The 18,846-nt window shown below is 50.0% G+C and overlaps 1 protein-coding gene across 2 annotated transcripts in view; it reads left to right on the top strand.

Moving 5' to 3' along the window:
* Positions 1–1,112: 1,112 nt before the first annotated feature.
* MYBL2 (MYB proto-oncogene like 2) overlaps positions 1,113–18,846 on the top strand; it is a 36,036-nt gene continuing 18,302 nt past the window's right edge. The window contains exons 1-6 of one of the 2 annotated variants that reach the window (XM_059133363.1): positions 1,113–1,350; positions 5,268–5,361; positions 9,564–9,635; positions 10,447–10,539; positions 10,751–10,971; positions 13,535–13,697. In XM_059133363.1, coding sequence (XP_058989346.1) covers positions 1,331–1,350; positions 5,268–5,361; positions 9,564–9,635; positions 10,447–10,539; positions 10,751–10,971; positions 13,535–13,697 — 663 coding nt within the window. In that variant the 5' untranslated portion in view covers positions 1,113–1,330. The remainder of the gene's footprint in view (positions 1,351–5,267; positions 5,362–9,563; positions 9,636–10,446; positions 10,540–10,750; positions 10,972–13,534; positions 13,698–18,846) is intronic. The other variant, XM_059133362.1, reaches the window with a different exon arrangement.

Below are 18,846 nucleotides of genomic sequence, written 5' to 3'. Positions count from 1 at the left end.
GAAGCTTCTGGCACTTAAGACTTCAGTGTTTCTTCTGCTGTGGTAAATGAAGTTTGCAGCAGCTGGCTAGGCTGTCCCCAGGTGGTCAGGAAGGTGGCCCCTCCTTTCAGGAAGAGGAATCTGAAACACAAGCAGGGCCTAAGAGCCTGGGGTTCAACCACATTTCCCCAGGCACTTGTCTTGCAGTTTATTTACCTCTCTCTCAGCACTCCTCCCGGGGAGGCCTGGGTGACTTCACTCTTGGGAGGTACTTAGCAAATGGCAACTTAAAATGGAAAACTAAGCCTCTAGGAGCCTAAACACATGGGTAATTCGGGGTTTGGGGACAATGCGGTGAATTGAGGCCCCTTGGACCTCAGCGTGCCTATAGTTCAGAGAGGAAAACGGCTAATCAAAGAGCAGATCATGGACAGGATAGACTGGAATTTGGTGGGAGGGGCGGGAAGCGTTCTGGGCCAGATAATGGCCCACGCAAAGACAAGGAAACTAGCTAGTTTCTTTTGGCTAGGAGCGGGGTGGGTGGTGGATCTGGTAGAATCCTATCGACCTGATTATTTTAACGGGAGGGAGAGGAGAGAGGTTTTCTCTTCTGGAGAGGAAAGATCCGGTTTGCATTTTAGAAAGCTCCCTTGGGTTGCCAGGAGTTGAGCCCAGGTGCGAGAGCCGACGAATTCGAAGCTGGAGATGAAGCAGGGAGACAGTTCGCAGGCACAGCCCGGGTCCATAGGGTGGGGGTTGTAGGGACAGAGGAGAGACTCAGAGTAGCGTGGGGGTTTTTGCACAGTCGGTTTCCCTAGGCTTACTCCCCAATCCCTGTGTCTCACTCCCTTTCCTCAGTCTTTGCTGGGTGGGCAACTCCTGACCCGCCCCGGACCCACACTTGGCCTGGGTCCGGCCTCAGTCAAAGGACAGTGGGTTCAATTCCTCAAGTTCCCAAACGCGGCCCGCTCACCAGCAGCCCTGGTACTCCAGCGCTCTGGGCCCGAGAGGTGCCTGCCTGTCCGCAGGCCCCGCCCCCGAACCCGGCCCCACCCCCAGACCCCGCCCCCGCGCAGCCCGCAGGCCCCGCCCCGCGCACACCAGCCCGCCCGCGCGCCAGGCCCGGGCGGCGCCGTCGCGCTTGGCGGGAGATAGAAAAGTGCTTCTGTGCGCGCCGGCGGCGGCCGCAGTTCCTGCGAGCGGCGGCGGGACCCGCGGATTAACCTGACGCCTCCCGGCGCGGCCCCGGGGCCCGGAGCGGCCGGAGCAGCCTCACCCTGACCCCGGCCCGGCTCCCGCTCCGGGCTCAGCCGGCGGGCGGGCGAGCGCGGCGCGGCCCGGGCCGGGGGGGATGTCTCGGCGGACGCGCGGGTGAGCGGAGCCGGGCGGCCGAGGGCTTTCCTCCCTTCCTCCTCCACCCTGACCCCTGTCCCCCACCCCACCCCTACCCTCGCCATGGCCCCTCCGGGCGGGGCGGAGCTTCCGCGGGAATTGCTGTGTCCCGGGTCGCCCGAGGCAGGGGGCGCGCGCGAAGCCGGGGGGCTCTTGGGGGCCCCTCGCTCCGCTCCCCAGGCCTGCTGGGCCTCGGAGCCCGGGCGGGCGGGTCTCCTGGGACCCGGGCCAAGCCCTGCATGATGTCATTTTGTCTCCCGCCTAATTGCGGGGTGGGGGTAGGACGGCGGTGTCAGCTGCTAGGGCCTTTACCGGGAAGGCAGGCGACCCCTGGAGAGGGAAAGTGGTTTTTCCTTCAAGTCGCAGCGAGGGGGTTAGCCAAAGCCTAGAGGACTTTTAGTTCAAACCTATTTGGTTGCCTATGTGGCGGTGGGCATTTCTTCTCAAATATTCCGGGAAGTACAGAACTCCCCAAACTCTTTCCGGCCTGAGAAGGGTGCTGGGGGTGGGGGGACTCTTTTGTGTGTCTCCCCGTCTCCCCAACCTGGGTGTCGGGCCCCAGCTTGGTTTAGTTTCAGAGACCCGTCTTCCTGTTCCACATGAGGAGTTGGAGGTAGTTAGGTTTGAAGGTGAGGGGAAGACACTATCTAGACTGCTCTGGGGCCAAGGCAGGAACTGCAGGCTCCATTTTAGTCACTCCTCCAGGGAGGGAGGGGCAGAGTGGAGCCTGGAACCTGGTCTCTGGGTTCCAGTACCCTGTCTTAACACCCGTGTGCCTGGTGGCCTGACCTCTGGGTTTTACATCAGCCTGGGAGTCCGAGGATCAAGGGGGCCTGCCTGCCCTGTTCCCTCCCTGGATGGGTGCAGCCCATATAACCTTAACCCTCCTTCCCTTGGTGTCCCCCTTCTCAGGAAAAGGGTATATAGACTTGAGAAGCACTCACTGCTGGGCTTTCCCCAGAGCTCCTCTACGCAAGGAAGCCTCTGATCCCTGGGCCGTGGTCAGGGTGCCTGGCCCAGGTTCTCTCTTCCTCAGGCCACTATTTCCCAGGGCAGCTCCAATTCCCAGGAGGAGTTTCCTGGTCAGGCACTTAGTGGACCCTGTCCTCATTTTTGGTGCAAGAAATATTATTCCAGGGCATGATAAGCCCCAGAAAATGACAAAGCCCCACGTCATCTGCTGCTTTGCTCCTGGAGCTCTGTGGAGGAATCCCCTGCCATGGGAGGGATGGTTTCTGTGCACTGGCACACCACAGCCCTCCACTCAATTCTTGGCCACTCGCTGTAACTCTCCTCTGCACCAGTGCCCCACTTCCCGCTCAGCTTCTGACTCACCCAGCCTGGAGCAGAGCCCAGAAAGAACATCGAAGGGCACAGAAAGGGTGTGTTGGACCTACACGTGGTTGCCGCTACCGACTTGGGCTCTGCTTTTTCAGCTGGGATTACAGGGTGAGGGCTTGAAGGTGCAGGTCTGGAGCCTGACCTTGTCGACTTGGTAAGGGGCATAACCCTTGTCAGCCTCAGTGTCCACATCTCTTAAATGTGGATAACGGGGATGCATGTGAGATAGATGGTTAGCTCCATGTCGATGATAGAAGTGTATTTTGTATACTGTGTATCTCCCAGCTGAGTTGCTTGTCCCCGTTAATGCCCTGGAGCACCAGAGAGTGTTCACAGAAACACTGTTTTATCCTTGAAGGAACATTTACTGAGCTTCTATCAGAGCTGGGTGCTGGGGAACCAAAGGTGGTTTCCGTCAGGAAGAAGTCTGGAGACAGTTTATTTTATTTTATTTTAAAGATTTTATTTATATATTTGACAGAGATCTCAAGTAGGCAGAGAGGCAGGCAGAGAGAGAGGAGGAAGCAGGCTCCCTGCTGAGCAGAGATGCGGGGCTAGATCCCAGGACCCTGAGATCATGACCTGAGCTGAAGGTAGAGGCTTAACCCACTGAGCCACCCAGGCACCCTGGACAGTTGATTTTAAAACCAGCTTCATTCTGTATCTTGTAGAGCTTTTGCCTCCTACTTTGTGATGGTGGAGAACTCCATGAATGAGGACAGAGATGATAGGACAAGGCTGAATTCCAGTTCCTTCTGTGACCCATGTATTGCTGGGTTTAGACGCTGTCCGCCCCTTCCTTTTCTACTTTTAAAAGATTTACTTTATTAGCATTTCTTATCAACCAATAGGCAGCAGCACTGCGTGTTTATTCGTTAATTCAAGCATCCGGTCATTCCCTGAGCAAACATTCAAGGCCTTTTGCTGGCAACCCCCACATGACCTGGGGATGTGAAGGAGGAGCTGACCTCTGTCCCTGTCAAGGAGACAGGCACTCGCAGCCTCAGGGCCTTCATTCTGAGAGACAGGAGGATTTCCGAGGTGTGGGAGCTCAGGAGTGACTCTAGGAAGATGCTGAGCCCTGGAGAGGGGGAAAGAGACATGAAAGGAAGTCCTTGTCCTTTTGGAACAGGCTTGTGCTTGCCTTGCTTGTTTGGAGGTGGTTTTTCCCACTTACAGATGCCTGACTTAGGAATGTGCCTGACTGGTGACCAGAGGCATTCCACCACGAGGAGCTGGGAGTGGCCCCAGCATCTGACATTCCTGGAGGTGGAGAGCGCGATTTCCATTTTTTAATTTTTTTTTTTTTTAGATTTTATTTTTATTTATTTAATAGGCAGAGATCACAAGTAGGCAGGGAGGCAGGCAGAGAGAGAGAAAGGGGGAAGCAGGCTCCCTGCCGAGCAGAGAGCCCGATGCGGGGCTCGATCCCAGGATCCTGGGATCATGACTTGAGCTGAAGGCAGAGGCTTTAACCCACTGAGCCACCCAGGTGCCCCCCATTTTTGTAATTATTAGACCTGATAGATATGAAGATTTTGGAGGAACTTAAAGAAGGGCCTGTTAGAAAATAACACCCAGAAGTTAAGGCTGCTTGTACTTTGATTTTTCTCTCCATAAACCATGCCTGTATGTAGGGAAGAACTGGAAAATGGACGTAGTTACTGAGGTTACATATTTAAAGTGTTATTCTCAAATAACCAGTATTTTTTGAAATATGTGCTTGATAACTGTGTATATCATCAGATTTAATCCTTAAAATAACCATAACATTTTAAAAGTTCTGCCTATAGAAAAGAAAATCCTAAACACATGTCTACGTGTCTGAATATCACAAGAATATCACAATATTCTCGGTGAAATATTTTTTTTTTAAGATTTTATTTACTTAATATTTATTTATTTAAATAAATAAGAGAGAGAGCACCTGTGAGCACAAGCGGGGGAGTGGCAGGTAGAGAAGCAGGCTCCCCACTGAGCATGGATCTCAATGTAGGGCTCCATCTAGGATCTTGGGATCATGATCTAAACTGACAGCAGACGTTTAATGGACAGAACAACCCAGGCGTCCCTTCTTGGTGAAGTCTTTTTTCTTGCAGCTTTTGTTTTGTTTTGTTTTTTTAGATTTTATTTATTTATCTGACAGAGAGATGACAAGCAGGCAGAGAGGCAGGCACAGAGAGAGGAGGAAGCGGGCTCCCTGCTGAGCAGAGAGCCCAATGCGGGGCTCGATCCCAGGACCCTGAGATCACAATCCAAGCTGAAGGCAGCGGCTTAACCCACCGGGCCACCCAGGCGTCCCTTCTTGCAGCTTTTGAAATCATTGGGTTGTTTGTGAAAATAAAAGGGTAAAGAAAATAACAATAATCCATCACCCCAATTCATTGAAGAATTAAAAAAAGAGGAGGGTGGACATATCAAAAGTAGAAAGTAAAAGGCTGCCTCCCTCAAGCCTTTGCCTTGAGTTCACGGGCCACTGCCCACACGCTGTCCCTCCATCATGTGGCAGCCTGTGCAGACACATGTCCTTGACCCTTAGTTTGCTGTCCCTGCAGTGAGGAGCTGGATGAGCTGCACTACCAGGACACAGATTCAGACGTGCCAGAGCAGAGGGACAGCAAGTGCAAGGTCAAATGGACCCACGAGGAGGTGAGTGACACTGAGAGATGTTTGGGGGGAAGGCGGCTGATGGCAGCGTGGGGGCTGGTCGGAGAACTGAGCCTGGGGTGTGTGTGTGCCTGATGCCTCAATGGGTGTGATGAGGAGGAGGAGCTGGTGAAAGAGGTGGGTGGATCCTCTGGTTCCCCCCAGTGCCTGTTCTCATAGCGATCTCAGGGATGCTCCACACTGAGGACTCCTGGGAGAATGTGTCTCTCGGAAGCTGGTGTGTTTTGCCTCATGGGCACTAACTGTGCTTTTTGCCTTTTAACTGCTGGGGTGATTAACCTAATGGGCAACCTCCTCTTTATTATTATTCTTACTATAATTTACAGAGGGAGAGAACACACACAGCCACATATTGGCAGGTGGAGGGGCAGAAGGAGAGAGAGAATCCCAGGCAGGCTCCATGCTTAGTGCAGGGCCCCACTCGGGGCTCCATCTCCCAGCCCTGAGATCATGACCTAAGCTGAAATCAAGAGTCAGTTGCTTAACCAACTGAGCCACCCAGCTGCCCCTCTTCTTTATTATAATTTTTAAAAAATTGTGTCTTGAGACATCAAGCTCTGAGTTTTCTTTTTGTTTACAATCGAATGCACCTTTTTAAAGTGAACAGTTGGAAGCACCACCTTGATTATCGCAGAAGCTTTCCTTGGTGATCCCATCTTTCCTGGCTCCAGGCAATCGCGGATGTAATGCCTCTTAGTGTGGTTTGTTTTGTCTGTTCTTGAATGTCCTGTAAATGAAATCATACAGCTGTATTCTTTTCTATCTCGCTGCTTTTGCTTAACAAAATAGTTGCTTGATTCAGCAATTTGTTCGTTCTCATTGCTGAAAAGCATTCCATTATATGGACCACAGTATGTTTTGCTTTGGGCGGGTTTCAGTTTTTGGCTTTTGTGGATAGGGCTGCTGGGATTCTTGCATAAATCTTTTTTGAGTATTCTGTTTTCATTTCTCTGGGGAGATACTTATGTGTAGTCAGGGGTAGGTGTATGCTTAGTTTTATCGAAATTACCAGACCTTTTTCTGAATTGTTTGTTCCATCCTAGACCCAAGCAGGAGAGAGGCAGAGGGAGAAGCAGACTCCCTGCTGAGTAGGGAGCCCAATGTAGGGCTCCATCCCAGGACCCCAGGATCATGACCTGAGCCAAAGGCAGATGCTTAACCACCTGAGCCACCCAGGTGCCCCAAAACTTTTTTTTTTTTTTTAAGATTTTATTTTTTTGAGAGAGTGAGAGCATGTTCATAAGTGGGGTGAGGGGCCGAGGGAGAGGCAAGCTCCCTGCTGAGCAGGTGGCCCCGGGGCTTGATGAGGGGTTCATTGAGGGGTTCCATTCTGGGACTTAGGATCATAACCTGAGCTGGAGGTGGACTCAACTGGCTGAGCCTCCAGGCACTCCCTGAGTTGTACAACTTTTTAAAATCATGAATGCTAAGCCCGGTTTTCTGTTCATCCCGCTGTGGGCCAGGAACTGTATTTAGCTCTTGTGGGCCTAGAAGAACAAACAGGCTGGGGTCCCCCACCCCAGAGCCACTCTCTGCTTGGGGTGGAGCGAGAATGCTGTGCGGGTCTACGGACATGCTCTGGTGATCCTCGGTGTCCACGTGTGCTCACCGTTGCATCCCTGGTCCTTGTGCTGGGACTCCCATCACACAGGAGGCCCTGGGTCCTTGCTGAAATACCTTTAGGTATTTCCTTTACTGTTACTGTTGCCTGAAGAGGTTAGGGAAAATTTCCTGGATAAGGATTTGGAAATCAAGTCAGGGAAGAATGGTGGGTATATTAGATTAGGAAATACGCAAATAGAATAGAATAGAATAGGTTGTAGGTGGAGAAAAGCAAGTACAGGGACCTTGGTTTGGCTGAAGGGAAGGGTTCTTGAAGAAGAAGAATGGTTGATGTGGACAAAAAGATCAACTGGGCCAAATCCTGGAAGGCCTAGAATGTCGGGCTCAGTAGTGTAGGCTTGTTCAGCTGGCAAGGTAGATCCACTGGAGGTTTTTATTTTATTTTATTGTTTTAAAAATTTTATTTATTCATGAGAGACAGAGAGGCAGAGGCAGAGGAAGAAGCAGGCTCCCGATGGAGCTGGGGGCCCAATTTTGGGCTTAATCCCAGGATCCCCAGATCATGACCTGAGCTGAAGGCAGATGCTTAACCGACGGAGTCACCCAGGCACCCCCCTGAAGTTTTTTAAAGCAGAGGAGTGACCTGCATGTAGCGGGGTTTCCGTGCAGCTAATCTGCTGTGTGTAGAATGGATAAGAGATTTGGTGGCAGCCCGGGACTGAGAGACTGGTGGTGCCCAGGGCATGGGGTGAGGGTGCCGTTCCAGGCCGCTGTAGAGAGATTATTGGGGCAGGGATGGAACTGAGGTGGTAGAGGCCCCTGGGGCCTGGGAGGAGATGGAGACCATAGAGCACAGTATCCTTGCTGGTTGTCAGGGAGGAAGGCGGTGCTAGGTATGGACGTGGGCACATAGGAGGAGGACTGGTGTTGGCCCGGCCAGGCTGGGTGGCAGAGGAGGGCACGGTGTCCGGCGCTGGCTCAGCTACACGATTTACTGGGACTTTGCCCCAGCCAGTGCTGGACGACACTTGAGGGCCTGAATTTCTGTAATGGCCTTTTTCTTTTGTCCAGGGTTGTGTATGTGTATTAAAAAAACATACAACCTACAACACTAAATGTATCATCATAGCCATTTTTAAGTGTGCAATTCAAGTTCAGTGCGGTAAGTGCATTCCCGTTGTGCAGTAGATCTTTAGAACTTTCTCGTCTGGCAAAACTGAATATACCCACTGAGCTCAAATTCTTCATGCCCTTCCCCCAGCTCTTGATGACCGTCTGTCTGCTTTCTAGTTTTATTTTTTTTTAAACTTAAAAAAATTTTTTTTAAAGATTTTATTTATTTATTTGACAGAGATCACAAGTGGTCAGAAAAGCAGGTAAAGAGGAGGAGGCAGGGCTCCCCGACGCAGGGCTCAATCCCAGGACCCCAGGATCATGACCTGAGCCAAAGGCAGAGGCTTTAACCCACTGAGCCAGGCACCCTTAGATATTTCATATGAGTGGAATCCTATAGTATTTGTCCTTTTGTGACGGGCTTATCTTACCTCTGTCCTTGAGGTTCATCCCTGCTGTAGCTTCGAACAGAATTTCCTTCTGTTTTAAAGCTGAATAAACATTCCATTTTATATTACATTCCATTGTATATTATATGGATATACCACATTCTCTTTATATAGATGTATATAAAATATAAAAAAATCAATTTGATCGAGAAGTTCTTTCCATCCAGTGAACTGCAGCCATTCGCAGTGCAGCTCAGTGCTTTTCATTGCACTGGGATATAGGGATCACCTTATAGAGCACGTCCATTAACTTCTGAACAGCCCTGCACCCCTTTGCTGTCCCTCCCTCCCTCACCTCTGATCTCAGACAACCACCAACTGCCTTTTTGTCCTTATAGCTTCACTGACGTTTTCTAGAATGTCCTATGCATGGAATCATGCAGCGTGCACTCATTTATGCCCGGCTTCCTCATGATGTTGAGATTTCATGTTGTTGCGGGCGTCTGTAGTTTATTTTCAGGAGACTGTTGTAACACCTACTGTTTGCATGCCGCACGTCCCCGTCAGTCGCTGTCCTCTCTGGCCTGTGCGTCTCTCATGGCCTCCCTTCCTCTGTTCTGCCCTCTTACAGCCCCTTTCCCTGAAGCTGCCAAGGTGAAGTGCATAATATGCACGTTGGATCGTGACCACCCACTGCTCAAATGCCTCAGTGGCTTCATGTGATGCAGAGGCCCAAGCAGTCTTGTGTGTGGTCCGGCGCCTGCTGTGACCTCCCAAGTCACCGTGCATCCCCCTCTCGCTTGCTTCCTGCATTCTAGCCGCACCAGCCTTCCTCTGAGCCTGTCCCTTGGTCTCCCTGAAGAGGCAGTCACCATGTTCCTGTCCGCTAGCTTCACTCTCGTTTGTGGGAGCCTTTGATTAGCTCCCTCTGGGCCATGATTCCTGCAAGACGGGGCAGCTCTGTCGCTGCCCGTTGCTGTGTCTGTAGTACTTGGCACGTAGTAGGTGCTCCCTTCATGACTGCTTGCCTGGAGGCGGTGGTCCTTTTGCCCTTTCCTCCATCGTGATCGTGCTTTCCGCACGTGTGCGAGCTGAGCCCTCTCTTTCTGGCATTGGCAGGATGAGCACCTGAGGACCCTGGTAAGGCAGTTCGGACAGCAAGACTGGAAGTTCCTGGCCAGCCACTTTCCTGTGAGTGCAGCCCCTCGGTGGCCTCCTACCCCAGAGATGAAGGTTCTGGTGACCAGACTGTGCCTAGGACAGACTTTATGCCAAGGAGAAGACAGTGTTCCTTACCAAGCTGCCCCCTCCCCGCCCAAACACCAGCCTTCCTAGACCCTTCCTTCCCAAGCCAGAATTTGAGTCTCCCATTCATAAACATCTCCACACAGCAGCCTTGGCAGGCATGGTGGTCTTCGGGCTCTGTGCCATCTGGAGCATGTGACCAGTGGCACATTTGCATTTCTTTCTGCTAGAAATGTAAGCAATCTGAAGAGCGAGACTGAAATAGAGGGGAAGTGATAACTTTGGGCAGGCTTCCTGCTGAGGTCCCCCAGAGCAGCTGAAGCCTCCTGGGGTTGCAGGTCCCCCATATCTCCGCCCCCAGGACTGCAGGTATCTGGTAGGGAGGGGATGTGTCAGGAGTTGCTATCCGCCTTATCTCCCAAGTCGCTTGCAGCTCAGGGACCAAGTCAGCAGACCCTTTCTACCTCACCTTCCCTTGCTTCTGTGAGATCTGAAACCTTCAGGGAAATAATGCTTTCCCAGAAGCAAGGACAGATCCCTCACATACGCCACAAACTTTTATAGGAATTTATAGCTCCCTCCTTGTACTGGGGGGCCGGAGGAAGCTTCCTACAGGGCAGCCATGTGTGTTCCAGCATGTGGGAGTGTAGTGTGTGGTAGGTGAAGGGATCAAGGCCTGGCCCCTTGAACCCAGTGCTCAGCCAGGGCCCCAGGCTGTTGTCATAGGAGTCCTCACAGGTTGCTGTTCTCTCCCCAGAACCGCACTGACCAGCAGTGCCAATACCGGTGGCTGAGGGTCTTGAACCCAGACCTCGTCAAGGGGCCATGGACCAAAGAGGAGGATCAAAAGGTATCTGTCGGGACAGTGCCTTGCGCACAGTGGGTCTTCCTGCACCCCAGCAGATCCAGGGATGGTGAGGCTGTCCTGGGGGTGGGCAAGGGTGTCCAGCTGGTCCTCTCCAGGCCACGGTGAGATGAGGCTTATGTGGAAGGAACTGCACTGTTCTATTAGGGGGCGAGGGGGGGCGAGTGCCCTTGGCCTCACAGAGACCTTTTCCAAGGTCATCGAGCTGGTCAAGAAGTACGGCACGAAGCAGTGGACGCTGATCGCCAAGCACCTGAAGGGCCGGCTGGGGAAGCAGTGCCGTGAGCGCTGGCATAACCACCTCAACCCCGAGGTAAAGAAGTCCTGCTGGACGGAGGAGGAGGACCGCATCATCTGTGAGGCCCACAAGGTGCTCGGCAACCGCTGGGCCGAGATCGCCAAGATGCTGCCGGGGAGGTGAGCTGCCAGCTGGGCGCTGCGGACCGGGGGCCGGGGGCTGGGGCAGGCTGGGATGTTCCCAGGGAGTGAGGACATCCACTGGGCTCTTGGGGGATAGTCCAAGAGTCAGTCCCATTTCTTTGTAGTTGTTCACTTTTCTCCGAGATGAAGGAGTCCTTCAGATTCTTGCCTAGGGCTGCCCGGACCTGGTTTTATAGGCAGTTCCAGACCCCGGCATGGAGAAAGAACCTGGGGGCTTCCTACTCTGTGTACAGATTTTCCTCTGATCCCTATTGGAGCTCTGTGCACCACCCCTGCCCTCTGCCAGGGTTGCTTTGTCCTTTTTCTTAGAGAATAAACTTGTCTTATTCCTGCCTGTGTGGTCAGGGCCAGGATCTAGACATCCAAACCACTGCTCTGCTTTCTATTCCTTGCTGTGCCTGGTCCCTCTAAGAGCCTCTTGGGGGCTTTGGGGGAGCATCAGGAAGACTTGACTCCATTCTTGCCAGAATCTTCCTCCAGGGTCAACTCCCCTCTGCTAAGTTGCTTATTGTTCCCCTAAGTACTTTCCGTCTTCTGAAAACTTAAATAAGCCTCTTTATTTGTGGCTGTTTTCTACCCTGTTCTCTTTGTCCTTAGGCATTTCTCCCTTATTCAGTTTAATTTTTACTCCTTTGTCATGACACTGTGGTCCTGGGAGGGAGAGGAGATAAAATGCCAGACGGTGTCTTTCCTCTGAAGTCTGGAATGGTCTAGTTTCAAAACTCAAACCTGAGTGTGTTATCCTAACTGCTTCTCCTACTGCTTGGGTTGAAGACCTGGGTCTCTCTCCCTGTGAACCTGATGCCACCAGCCTGGCCTTGACGTACTGTCACCCTTGCTTACCCCTTGGACTTTAGCTGTCTGCCCTCCTCTCAGCCCCCAAAACATGGAGAGCTCCCTCTGAGAACCCCCTGGTGCTCTCCTCTGTTGGCCTGGGATGCACACTGCTTGTGCCCCTTGTGTAGCCAACACACTTGTCCTTTAGTCCTTCGTGGGGGTGTCTGTCTGTCTTCCAGACTGCGGTTGGTCCCAAGTGACCTCCCCATACTGCCCATACCCTTGCCCGGTCAGGACAGCCCACGGTGGGAGAGTTTCGAGATGCCGACCCACCTCTTTGACTGGCGGCTCAGTCCGGCCATGCATCATGGCCATTCACAATTCAGGGGAAGAGCACCGTGCTTGGACTCCTGCAGTAGGGAGCGCCTACCATGTGCCTGTGTCTCTGTCTTGTAATCTGATGGGCCGCGCTGCTGTTCTGCCATGTGCGCCTGGGCTGCTCTCCTACCCTCTTCTCTACGGCTCTGCTGCTGCACGCTTCCGTGGTGCTGCGCTGGTCTGTGCTCTGTGCTGCTCTGCTCCCCGCGGTCCTGCAGCGGGTGCTGCTGTGGGCTTCTGTAGGCCTCTCCTGCCCTGTTCTACAATACTCGGCTGCACATGCTGCTTACTGCGTTTGCTGTGTGCTACTCTGATACTTCCAAACTGCCACCTGCTTCTCTACACGTTGTATTTTGGTGCCGCTGTACTGGGCTGTATTTGCATACCACCGTACAGTTTTCTCCTGCTCTGCTGGTTTATCTGTACCAGTGTGCTTTCTGTTCCTGCACTTCTCTCCACTTCCACACTCTAGTACTCTGCTCCTGTAACATCCTCCTGCTCTCTGCTTGTAATACATGTGTCTCCCCATTTACTCTTCAGTAAGTGATGGAGTATGAAGTCATCTCCTGATTCTCCAGATAAAGTAACAGAGGCTCAGAGTGACCCATGTCAGACCCTTTGTGCCATCCAGTTCTGCCCTCTGTGGCCATTTGCCGTCTGAGAGGAGGACCAGGGCTTGCGTTCAAGGTCACCGTGAGCCTTAGGATGGAGCTTAGCAGCCAGGGCTTTGCTTCTAGTTTCTGCAGATGCAAAGTGAGTGGAAAAGGGAATGCGAGCTTCAAAAACATTTCAGCTGTGTGAGTGTTAACCATAGGCTGAATAAAACCTCTGCTTATTTTGCTGAGGTTAGTGGAAATATGTATAAATCACAGAGGGCTAGATGCATGTGTGACTTCATTTTAGAGCTAAGAGACCGTAGAGTCAGGGTGCCTGGGTGGCTCAGTCAGCTGAGTATCTGACTCTTTTTTTTTTTTTTTAAAGATTATTTATTTATTTATTTGACAGAGAGAGATCACAAGTAGGCAGAGAGGCAGGCAGAGAGAGGAGAGGAGGAAGCAGGCTCCCTGCTGAGCAGAGAGCCCGATGCGGGACTCGATCCCAGGACCCTGAGATCATGACCTGAGCCGAAGGCAGCGGCTTAACCCACTGAGCCACCCAGGCGCCCCGAGTATCTGACTCTTGATCTCAGTTCAGGTCTTGATCTCAGGGTCGTGAGTTCAGACCCCACACTGGGCTCCACGCTGGGCATGGAACCTATTTAAAAAAAGAGACCGTGGAGTCATTGGGTTGACCTCATTTACGGGAGCGGGAACTCCACTCAGGGAGGTCCGTGACATGGCTCGTGGCACTTCTGAGTTGAAAGGTCCCCTCTTGGTCCCCGCAGGACAGACAATGCTGTGAAGAATCACTGGAACTCCACCATCAAAAGGAAGGTGGACACAGGTGGCTTCCTGAGTGAGTCCAAAGACTGCAAGCCCCCTGTGTACTTGCTGTTGGAGCTCGAGGACAAGGACGGCTGCCAGAGTGCCCGCCCCGTGGAGGAGCAGGTGAGATGGCTTGCTGAGGCCGCTCAGCCCCAGTGCCCAGCTTTGGGTTCCGTATTTAGCCCCGCCCATCTCATTTAACACCTGTTCTTGGCTTTTCATCTTCGCCACGGCTGTTCATGACTTCCTGCCACCGGGTCTTCTGTGGGCTGCATCTCCCTCACCAGGGCCCTTCCTTGTCCCATAACTCTGCACAGACCTGACACTTGTCTGCCCGCAGGTGAAGGACGACAGAACAAGCTGACATATAAAATGGAGGGTTGGGTTGAAGAGGTCCTAAGCCTCCTCTGTCCTTAGCAACAGCTTCCTTTCTACCTGTCGCCCTTTCTAGGCTTTTCATACTTAAAGCAGGTTGGCAATTGAAGAAAATATAATTTATTTATTGAGGTCTAATTCACTTAGAGTAAAATCCATGGCATTTAGTGTACAGTTCTGAGTCGTGACAAAAAATATACTGTCCGATAACTACCAAACCACATCGAGATACAGACCTTTCCATCACCTGCCATGTTCCCTTGTCTTCCTTTTCATCAGCGCATTTCCCTCATCCCAGGCATCCCTCGTCTGTTTTCTGTCTATAATTTCACACAGTTTTCTAGAAAATCATACAAAGAAGTTATATGGTATTAGGTTTACAATTGTAAAAACGAAACACAGTATGCAGGTGTTAGCATTTCCCACCCCATACTCCGGAGCAAATTTTTTTTTTTTTTTTTTAAGATTTTATTTATTTATTTGACAGAGAGAGATCATAAGTAAGCAGAGAGGCAGGCAGAGGACGGGGGGGGGGGAGTAGGCTCCCTGCTGAGCCACCCAGGCACCCCCAGAGCAAACTTTTTATTGAAATTTCAAAACTATTTTTTCTAATGATTTATTCTTTTTTTTTTTTTTTTTTTTAGATTTTATTTATTTACTTGATGGAGTATAAACAGAGGGTAGAGGCAGGGGGAGAGGGAGAAGCAGTCACCCCACTGAGCAGGGAGTCTGACGTTGGGACTCAATCTCGGGACCCTAAGATCATGCCCTGAGCCAAAGGCAGATGCTTAACCCACTGAGCCACCCAGGCACCCCAGTGATTTATTCTTTACAAATAAAGATTTGGGGTACCTGGCTGGCTCAGTCAGAAGAGCTTGTGACTCTTGATGTAAGGGTTGTGAGTTCACCCCCACATTGGGTATAGGGATTACAAAAGTAAATAAATAAACTTAAAAAGATTTGGGGGCGCCTGGATGGCTCAGTGGGTTAAGCATCTGCCTTTAGGTCTGGTCATGATCTCAGGGTCCTGGGATTGAGTCCCGCTTTGGGCTCCTTGATCAGCAGGGAGCCTGCTTCTCCCTCTGCCTACTTCTTCCCCTGCTTATGCTCTCTCTTTTTCTCAAAAAGGATACTTAAAAAAAAGTCTTTAAAAAAAATAAAGGAGGGGGGTGCCTGGTTGGCTCAGTGGGTTAAAGCCTCTATCTACGGCTCAGGTCATGATCCCACGGTCCTGGGATTGAGCCCCACATCGGGCTCTCTGCTCTGCAGGGAACCTGCTTCCTCCTCTTTCTCCCTGCCTGCCTCTCTGACTACTTGTAATCTCTGTCTATCAAATAGATAAATAAAATCTTTAAAAAAAAATAAAAGTAAAAAGGATTTGAAGGAAATGTGTCAAAGAATGAGGATTGGACAATGCTGAGTCATGGGAGGTAACGTACTCCCCCTGTGCTGTGTTCTAGTCTCTTCTGGGATTGTGAACTAGTGACTAAGCTTTCTTCACGCTCCCCCTTCCCTATTCTTACTGGCTCACTAGGACCCGCATCCCCTCCAGGGCTGTGACTCTCTGCTGTGGCATTGCATCACATTCTTGCTTCTGGTTCTCAATTTTTCAACTTGAGAGAGTATCTCTTGATTCGCTGGTATGAATGCTTCTGTAGAATAACAAACAGTAGAGAAAGATCTTGAACAGAAAGTAAATTGTCTTCTTCTAGTCTGGGTTCCCCACACATCCCCTAACCAGCAGAGTCTGCTTCTCATACTTTGTTGAGTATCTAAGTAACATATTTTCAAGCCTTTTACTTCTGGTTGAAGAAGAAGCATACGTTCCACAAAGAGAAACCATGGGCATCATCAGCAGACATAGTCACTTTTTAGGATAGAGGGGAAGTGGGCAGACCTTCTTCGGTCTCTGAAAATCCTGGGCTGAAAGTTAGTGTTTTGACTTCACTTTTGCCTCTGGCACTTTTCTTCTGGAGCGCTCGCTGTGCAGGGCCAGAATGAGCCCCGGGGGTCAGTGAGGGTATTGTTTTCAGCCTCATTTCATCTCCAGCATCGTTTTCATGGTTCTCTTGTGCTGTTTATGTAATTATGGTTATATCTAATTTTAAAAATTAGGAACAAAGCCAGGGGCGCCTGCGTGGCTCAGATGGTTAAGCATCTGCCTTCAGCTCAGGTCATGATCCCAGGGTCCTGGGATTGAGCCACGGGCTTCCTGCTAGGTAGGAAGCCTGCTTCTCCCTCTCCCTCTGCTGCTTGCATTCCCTCTCTTGCTATCTCTTTCTCCGTCAAATAAATAACATCTTTTAAAAATAAATAAATAAAATTAGAAACAAAACTTCAACGACCATCCTTGTAACTTAAATCACTGTGCATGGGCTCGTTATTTCTTTAGGAATTCCTGGAGATGGATTGAGACACATTTCTTGAAAAACTTTCTTTCTTTTTTTTTTTTTTTTTTAAGATTTTATTTATTTACTTGAGAGAGAGATTGAGAGAGAGCATGAGAGACAAGGAGGTCAGAAGGGGAAGCAGACTCCTCGCAGAGCTGGGAGCCCAACGTGGGACTTGATGCCAGGACTCTGGGATCATGACCTGAGCAGAAGGCAGTTGCTTAACCAACTGAGCCTTCTTGAAAAATTTCTAATATGTTTTGCTAGATTGTCTGCCAGAAAAGGTTTGCCTATTAATGTGTCTATGGGACCAGCTCCTGTTCTCCCCACTCACCAGTCAGGCTTGCAATTGTAGTTCTTGTCCCCATACTTCAAAAGCAATGCAGGATCCCTGTAAAGAGTTAGAAACTTGGGACGCCTGGGTGGCTCAGTTGGTTAAGCAGCTGTCTTTGGCTTAGGTCATGATCCCAGCGTGGGATAGAGTCCCGCATCGGGCTCCTTGCTCAGCAGGGAGCCTGCTTCTCTCTCTGCCTCTGCCTGCCATTCTGTCTGCCTGTGCTCGCTCTCTCCCCCCCCCTCTCTCTGATAAATAAATAAAATCTTAAAAAAAAAAAAAAAGAGTTAGAAACTTTACAGAACTGAGTATTACAGAAGACAGCCTGCTAATCTCAACTGCCAGAGAGAACCAATATATTGTTTAATGTGTTTGCCAACATTTCTAATTAAGGGCAATATGTTGAAAATGAGATTATGATAACTTACTGCCATACAGTTTCTTCTGAAATCTTTCCATGTCATTTTGTGCATACAGAGCTTTACACCATTTTTGAATCTGTTGTCTTTTCATGACCTGCTGATGAACATTTGTCACCATTTCTGTTAAGACGCTGCAGGGAACATCATTGTTCCTATTCTTTGTGCATGTACTTATTAATGTGGGTTAGTTCTTATAGATGTGGCATGATTAGGTCAAATGGTACGGACACATGAAATTTTTATAAGCATCACCAAATCGCCACTCGAGTGTTGGTACCATTTTGTCCTGTTGGCAGCATATGGCACTGCCTGTTTCCCCACACTGTTGTTGTGACTGGCTGTGACTGTATTGAAAATATCTTTGCCAGGATGCTTGGGTGGCTCAGTTGGTAAAGCATCTGACTCTTGGTTTCTGCTCAGGTCATGCTCTCAGAGTCGTGAGATCGAGGCCTGAATTGGTTCGGGGCTCCGCACTGGATGTGGAACCTGCTTAGGATTCTCTCTCCCTCTCATTAAAAACAAAACAAAAAAACTTTGCCAATTTTATGAGCAACAACAGACTATCATTTGGGTTTGATTTCTTTTACTTGTGAGGTTTACCATTTTTCTTTAGCTTATTGATTTTCCTTTACCCAAATTAATTGTTTGTTTGTTTGTTTTGGTCATTCATAAACTTTTATTTATGTATTAAGGATATTACCCTGTATCATATGGTAACTCCTTTTTCCTAGCTTGGGAAACTCAGATCTTCCTCATCCCTTCACTTTATAAAGGTGTAATTTATAGACAGTAAATGCACCTTTTAGTAGATAGTTCTGTACGTTTTGACAAATATAACCCACACCTCAGTCAAGCTGGAGGACATTTCCAACACCCCCTGAAGTTCCCAAGCACTCAGCCCCTGGCAGCTGCTTCTCTGTTTTCTATCTCTGTAGTTTTACCTTCAAAAGGATGTTGCGTCAACGGAATCACACAGTCCCTACTCTGCTGTGACTGTTCTCTTCCGCTTAGCTATTAATGTATTACGATTCACCCATGTGACTGCGACTGTCAGTGATTTGTTCCTCTGTACTGCTGAGTGACAGTCTGTTGGTCTGGAAGTACCATTCTTTATCTGTTTACCAGCTGAGGGTCGTCGTTTCTAGCTTGTTCCCAAAGAAAGCTGCTATAGGCATCTGCGTTCAAGATTTTGTGTGAACATAAAAGTTTTCATGTCTCTTGGGTAAACATCTAGGTTTGGGATTGTTGGGTCATATGGTAAGTGTATTCCGAATTTTAAATAAAATCACCAAGCCATTTTTCAACACAGCTGTTTCTGAAGTGGGATTCCCACCTTCAGAACCTTCAGTAGCGTTTATGGTATTCTTCCCCTTTCTCTAAACGTTGCAGTTACAAGTTTTCAATCAAATCTATTCTTATCTAATCCTTTACTTCCTTTGCCTGGATCACAAACCATTTCCATCCTGTTCACTTGACAGTGATAGCAGTAATAGCCACGGTGCATGCTGGGTGCTGCTGGCCTCGCTGCTGACCTCCTCAGGGTCCTCATTTTACAGGCAAGAGAGCTGATGCACACACAGGCCACACAGCTTGCTCAAGGTGGGCCAGCAAAAATGGCCAAGCTCTGGCTGAATCCAGAGCCTGCATAACTCTTCCTGATGCCGTTTGGCCCTCCTCAGGGATGTGGGATCACGCTCCTTGCCCTTGAGAAGCCTTGTTGATCACATGTGCTCTTCTCAAGGCTACACTGG

Source organism: Mustela lutreola, chromosome 9 (genome assembly GCF_030435805.1).
Source record: "Mustela lutreola isolate mMusLut2 chromosome 9, mMusLut2.pri, whole genome shotgun sequence".
In the NCBI taxonomy this organism is placed as follows: Eukaryota; Metazoa; Chordata; class Mammalia; order Carnivora; family Mustelidae; genus Mustela; species Mustela lutreola.
The sequence above is the reverse complement of the archived record's forward strand: the minus strand, read 5'-3'. Positions and strand labels throughout refer to the sequence as shown.